This window comes from Oncorhynchus clarkii, chromosome 10 (assembly GCF_045791955.1).
Source record: "Oncorhynchus clarkii lewisi isolate Uvic-CL-2024 chromosome 10, UVic_Ocla_1.0, whole genome shotgun sequence".
NCBI classification, from domain to species: Eukaryota; Metazoa; Chordata; class Actinopteri; order Salmoniformes; family Salmonidae; genus Oncorhynchus; species Oncorhynchus clarkii.
In genome coordinates, this window is record NC_092156.1 from 7,507,736 (window position 1) to 7,515,235 (window position 7,500).

The 7,500-nt window shown below is 36.9% G+C and overlaps 1 protein-coding gene across 1 annotated transcript in view; it reads right to left on the minus strand.

Moving 5' to 3' along the window:
- The window catches only part of LOC139419408 (calcium/calmodulin-dependent protein kinase kinase 1-like), a 108,466-nt gene that overhangs the window by 57,838 nt on the left and 43,128 nt on the right, over window positions 1–7,500 (minus strand). Inside the window, exon 5 of the mRNA XM_071169355.1 lies at window positions 3,081–3,217. Coding sequence (XP_071025456.1) covers window positions 3,081–3,217 — 137 coding nt within the window. The remainder of the gene's footprint in view (window positions 1–3,080; window positions 3,218–7,500) is intronic.

Genomic DNA, 7,500 nt, shown 5'->3' on the forward strand with positions numbered 1-7,500 from the left:
TTCAGACCCTTTACTCAGTACTTTATTGAAGCACCTTTGGCAGGAATTACAGCCTTGAGTCTTCTTGGGTATGACGCTACAAGCTTGGCACACCTGTATTTGAGGAGTTTCTCCCATTCTTCTCTGCAGAACATACTCAAGCTCTGTCAGGTTGGATTGGGAGTGTTGCTGCACAGCTGTTTTCAGGTCTCTTCAGAGATGTTCAATCGGGTTCAAGTCCGGGCTCTGGCTCGGCCACTCAAGGACATTCAGAGACTTGTCCAGAAGCAACTCCTGCGTTGTCTTGGCTGTGTGCTTAGGGTCGTTGTCCTGACCCCCCAGTCTGAGGTCCTGAGCGCTCCGAAGCAGGTTTTCATCAAGGATCTCTCTGTACTTTGCTCAGTTCATCTTTGCCTCGATCCTGACTAGTCTCCCAGTCCCTGCCACTGAAAAACATCCCCACAGCATGATGCTGCCACCACCATGCTTCACCGTATGGATGGTGCCAGGTTTCCTCCAAATGTGATGCTTGGTATATCAGACCAGATAATCTTGTTTCTCATGTTCTGAGAGTCCTTTTGATGCCTTTTGGCAAACTCCAAGCGTGCTCATGTACCTTTTACTGAGGAGTGGCTTCCGTCTGGCCACTCCACCATAAAGGACCGATTGGTGGAGTGCTGCAGAGAAGGTTGTCCTTCTGGAAGGTTATCCCATCTCCACAGAGGAACTCTGGAACTCTGTCAGAGTGACCATCGGGTTCTTGGTCACCTCCCTGACCAAGGCCCTTCTCCCCCGATTTCTCAGTTTGACAAACTAATACCATTTGAGAATGATGGGGGCCACTATGTTCTTGGGGACCTTCAATGCAGCAGAAATGTTTAAGTACCATTCCCCAGATCGGTGCCTTGACACAGTCCTGTCTCGGAGCTCTACAGACAATTCCTTCGACCTCATGGCTTTGTTTTTGCTCTGACATGCACTGTCAACTGTAGGACCTTATATAGACAGGTGTATGCCTTTCCAAATCATGTCCAATCAATTTAATTTACAACAGGTGGACTCCAATCAAGTTGTAGAAATATCTCAAGGATGACCAATGGAAACAGGATGCACCTGAGCTCAATTTCAAGTCTCATAGCGCTACACACGGTGTAGTGCACAGAATACTCCTGTAAATAAGGTATGTCTGTTTCTTGTGTTTACAAAAAAATATATATCTTTGTCACTATTGGGTATTGTGATGTCATTATGGGGTATTGTGATGTCATGATGGGGTATTGTGATGTCATTATGGGGTATTGTGTGTAGATTGCTGATCTTTTTATTTTATTTAATCAATTTTAGAACAAGGCTGTAACATAAAAAAAGTGGAAAAAGTCAAGGGGTCTGAATACTTTCCTAAAGCACTGTGTGTATAGGGAATATATATATATACTGTGTATATATAGGGAATATATATATATATACTGTGTATATATAGGGAATATATATATACTGTGTATATAGGGAATATATATATATATACTGTGTATATATAGGGAATATATATATACTGTGTGTATAGGGAATATATATATATACTGTGTATATATAGGGAATATATATATATATACCGTGTATATATAGGGAATATATATATACTGTGTATATAGGGAATATATATATATATATATATACTGTGTATATATAGGGAATATATATATATATATATATATATATATACTGTGTATATATAGGGAATATATATATACTGTATATTAAGGGAATATATATATATACTGTGAATATAGGGATATATATATACTGTGTATATATAGGGAAGATATGTATATATATATATATATATACTGTGTATATAGGGAATATATATATATATATATACTGTGTATATATAGGGTATATATATATATATATATACTGTGCATATATAGGGTATATAAATCAAATCAAATCAAATTTTATTTGTCACATACACATGGTTAGCAGATGTTAATGCGAGTGTAGCGAAATGCTTGTGCTTCTAGTTCCGACAATGCAGTAATAACAAGTAATCTAACTATATATATATATATATATACTGTGTATATATAGGGTATATATATATATACTGTGTATATAGGGTATATATATATATATACTGTGTATATATAGGGTATATATATATATACTGTGTATATATAGGGTATATATATATATATACTGTGTATATATAGGGTATATATATATATACTGTGTATATAGGGTATATATATATACTGTGTATATATAGGGTATATATATATATACTGTGTATATATAGGGTATATATATATATATATATATATATATATATATATACTGTGTATATATAGGGTATATATATATATACTGTGTATATATAGGGTATATATATATATATACTGTGTATATAGGGAATATATGTATATATATACTGTGTATATAGGGAATATATATATACTGTGTATATATAGGGTATATATATACTGTGTATATATAGGGAATAGAGTTTAGAACACAGGTTGTTCATGCTGTGTATTATGTGGAGGTATGATGAGGTTAGCAGCATCGAGGCTTAGCATGCAACCCAAATAGCTCCCTATTCCCTTTCATCTGTCTCCTCTCCAAATAAGCATCGCTCCTTCAGCCTTCCCCTCAATATATGACACTGTGTGGTAAATGAAAAGCCTGTAGCTGATGTCTGGTAAATGGACATTCTTTGTAGTTCTGTTGTCGTGGCAGCATGTCTAATGATTTCTACAGTAACAACTGTCAATGAAAGTGTTGTCTTGCTGGGTGAAGCTTAAAATGCATATTTGTCATGGCCTCCTAGGTCAATTAAATTGCTTTAAGATTCCACTTCACATTCTCCTTGCTCGTTTCTTTACTAGAGACAGACACCGTGAAACAGACTCTACTCTCACTTCTTTGACCTTATGTTTCAGCTTACCTAGTGAACTACCTGTGCTAAATAAATAACAATGAAATGAAATATTGTTTCTTTACCGGGTACAAACACAGACGTTGGGCAGACACAGTGAAAGACTGACACTTGGCCTATGGTTTCTTGATCAGAGACACAGTGAGGTAGGCTCTCCTCTCACCTCCACCAGTTTGACTATGTTGAGATGGTCCAGCTTCTTGAGGATGGCGATCTCCTGGTACACCCTCTCCAGGGGGCCTAGGACTTTGGGCTGCTCCCCCTGGACTGCAGCCTTGGGACCTCTCGGAGGGGGGCGACCTGCAGGGAACCAACAACCCCAAACCTCAATTTTAGACAATTAAATTAAATGTAATACAATTCAATCCATTTTTAGATACTTTCATTGGATTTCGACATGATGTGCGAAAAACGCTAATATCAGTCCCATGATTTGAATGGGATTTGTGCCACAAATGCTAAAATATTAGCGTTTAGAAACAGTGACAGGGAACTTTGACCAAAGCATGGATTCCTGTCCCATCTTATCCATTGGGTGAACTATTTAACTCTTTAATCTCTTTAACCCTTTACGCTCATGGAAATAGGCCTATATGGACAGAACCAAATTGAAATGTTTCTAATAGAAGAACTATAAACGGGGGCGGCAGATAGCCTAGTGGTTAGAGTGTAGAGGAGGTAGGTAGCCTAGTGGTTAGAGTGTAGAGGAGGCAGATAGCCTAGTGGTTAGAGTGTAGAGGAGGTAGGTAGCCTAGTGGTTAGAGTGTAGAAGAGGCAGATAGCCTAGTGGTTAGAGTGTAGAGGAGGTAGGTAGCCTAGTGGTTAGAGTGTAGAGGAGGCAGATAGCCTAGTGGTTAGAGTGTAGAGGAGGCAGATAGCCTAGTGGTTAGAGTGTAGAGGAGGTAGGTAGCCTAGTGGTTAGAGTGTAGAGGAGGTAGGTAGCCTAGTGGTTAGAGTGTAGAGGAGGTAGGTAGCCTAGTGGTTAGAGTGTAGAGGAGGCAGATAGCCTAGTGGTTAGAGTGTAGAGGAGGTAGGTAGCCTAGTGGTTAGAGTGTAGAGGAGGCAGATAGCCTAGTGGTTAGAGTGTAGAGGAGGCAGATAGCCTAATGGTTAGAGTGTAGAGGAGGTAGGTAGCCTAGTGGTTAGAGTGTAGAGGAGGTAGGTAGCCTAGTGGTTAGAGTGTAGAGGAGGTAGGTAGCCTAGTGGTTAGAGTGTAGAGGAGGTAGGTAGCCTAGTGGTTAGAGTGTAGAGGAGGTAGGTAGCCTAGTGGTTAGAGTGTAGAGGAGGCAGGTAGCCTAGTGGTTAGAGTGTAGAGGAGGTAGGTAGCCTAGTGGTTAGAGTGGTGGGCCAGTAACCGAAAGGTTGCTGAATCGAAGGCAGTTAACCCACGAAGGCAGTTAACCCACGAAGGCAGTTAACCCACGAAGGCAGTTAACCCACGAAGGCAGTTAACCCACGAAGGCAGTTAACCCACTGTTCCCCGGTAAGCCTTCAACATAAATAAGAATTTGTTCTTAACTGACTTGCCTAGTTAAATAATGGTTAAATATATATATATATTTTAAAAGCATAAGAAGCATATGCACGACCATGGTTAAGAAAACACTATGGACATTATGGGGAAATGATCAGACCAAAAGGTGAGGACACATCAGTTCACCTGACACAAGACTGAATCCAAAACATCACTCTGTTGAATTCATGTGAATTTGACATTTCCTGTACTTTTCACAACATATTGTCAATAATGAAATGTGAAAATACTTTGGATACATTCAGTAACATAATAAGAAGATTCAATGACATGTTGGAGTAGGTGCAATATAATACAAATCTATGACAAGGGTTTCAGTGAACGGTCTAACTGGTGTTGCTAAGTGACCAAACAGCTCTCCAAACTGTGGGTTTGAGTTAGAACTCTAACTGGCGTTGCTAAGTGACCAAACACCTCTCCAAACTGTGGGTTTCAGTGAGCGGTCTAACTGGATTTGCTAAGTGACCAAACACCTCTCCAAACGGTGGGTTTGAGTTAGAACTCTAACTGGTGTTGCTAAGTGACCAAACACCTCTCCAAACGGTGGTTTTCAGTGAACGGTCTAACTGGTGTTGCTAAGTGACCAAGCACCTCTCCAAACGGTGGGTTTCAGTGAACGGTCTAACTGGTGTTGCTAAGTGACCAAACACCTCTCCAAACTGTAGGTTTGAGATAGAACTCTAACTGGTGTTGTTAAGTGACCAGAGACCTCTCCAAACTGTGGGTTTCAGTGAGCGGTCTAACTGGTGTTGCTAAGTGACCAAACACCTCTCCAAACTGTAGGTTTGAGATAGAACTCTAACTGGTGTTGTTAAGTGACCAGAGACCTCTCCAAACTGTGGGTTTGAGATATAACTCTAACTGGTGTTGCTAAGTGACCAGACACCTCTCCAAACTGTGGGTTTGAGATAGAACTCTAACTGGTGTTGCTAAGAGACCAGACACCTCTCCGAACTGTGGGTTTGAGATAGAACTCTAACTGGTGTTGCTAAGTGACCAAACACCTCTCCAAACTGTGGGTTTGAGTGAGAGGTCTAACTGGTGTTGCTAAGTGACCAAACACCTCTCCAAACTGTGGGTTTGAGTGAGAGGTCTAACTGGTGTTGCTAAGTGACCAAACACCTCTCCAAACTGTGGGTTTGAGTGAGCGGTCTAACTGGTGTTGCTAAGTGACCAAACACCTCTCCAAACTGTGGGTTTGAGTGAGATGTCTAACTGGTGTTAAGTGACCAAACACCTCTCCAAACTGTGGGTTTGAGTGAGATGTCTAACTGGTGTTAAGTGACCAAACACCTCTCCAAACTGTGGGTTTGAGTTAGATCTCTAACTGGTGTTGCTAAGTGACCAGACACCTCTCCAAACTGTGGGTTTGAGTTAGATCTCTAACTGGTGTTGCTAAGTGACCAAACACCTCTCCAAACTGTGGGTTTGAGTGAGATGTCTAACTGGTGTTGCTAAGTGACCAGATACCTCTCCAAACTGTGGGTTTGAGTTAGATCTCTAACTGGTGTTGCTAAGTGACCAAACACCTCTCCAAACTGTGGGTTTGAGTTAGAACTCTAACTGGTGTTGCTAATTGGCCAAAAACCTCATTTCAATGCACTATTATGACACTGTAAGGTGTTTTTTTAAGCTCTCCTAGCTTTGCCATTGAGGAACTGAAGCAAGCACCCTTATAATATTTGTTTGTAACACAGCCCTGCGTCCGCACCATCATACAATTATTGGCGTTGTTTACGCAATCCAAAAACGTTCCATTATGAATTGCAATCTGGGTCAGCTGGGCATCATCTGTTCCATTGCCAACATGGCTAGCTAAGTTATGCAAATTGATCTTACAGTGTTAGGCCTTCAAAAGGCACTTCAGACAAACAGATTGTAATTTAGGTGCTCACAGAATATAGAGTCATGAGTGCATTCAAGTGCGTGTTCTGCGGCTAATGCTTGTCGCAATACAACATGCGTATGCTAATTCTGTTCAGGACAGGACAGGGTATAACACATGTCATCCTTGTAAATGTTGATGCTGTAAATGACCTGCGTTTTCAAATATGAAAGATCCTAACTGTATACTTTGTTTGATGGCCTTTTGAGCTGTATTTAATAATAATAATAATAATAATAATAAAAATACTAGTAATATTAATAGTTTTAATAATATTAACAATAATAGTAATAATAATAATAGTAGTAGTAGTAGTAGTAATAATATTAATAGTAATAGCAATAACAATAATATTAATAGTAATAATAATACTAATATTCGTAGTAATACTATAATAATAATAATTCAGATATTAATAGCAATAACAATAATAGTAATAATAATACAAGTAATATTATTAATAATAAAAATAAATAATAATACTATTAATAGTAATAATAACAATACTATAAACAGTAATAATAATACTATAAACAGTAATAATAATAATACTATAAACAGTAATAATAATAATACTATAAACAGTAATAATAACAATACTATTAATAGTAATAATAACAATACTATAAACAGTAATAATAACAATACTATTAATAGTAATACTACTATTAATAGTAATAATAATAATACTATAAACAGTAATAATAATAATACTATTAATAGTAATAATAATACTACTATAAATAGTAATAATAATAATACTATTAATAGTAATAATAATAATACTATTAATAGTAATAATAATAATAGCAGTAGTAGTAATAATAATATAAGTAATATCAATAGTGATAATACTAATAATAAGAATAATAAAAGTAATAATAATATTAATAATACTAATAGTAATAATAATAACAATAAAAGTAATAATAATATTAATGGTAATAATAATAATAATACACGTAATAATACTATTAATAGTAATAATAATAAAAGTAATATTAATAGTAATGATAATAATAGTAATAATAATAATAAAAGTAATAATAAGAGTAATAATTATAATATTAATAATAATTATACTATTAATAGTAATAATAATAATAATAATAAATAGAATTTAGCAGACACTTTTATCCTAAGCGACACATGTTTTTTCTCGTT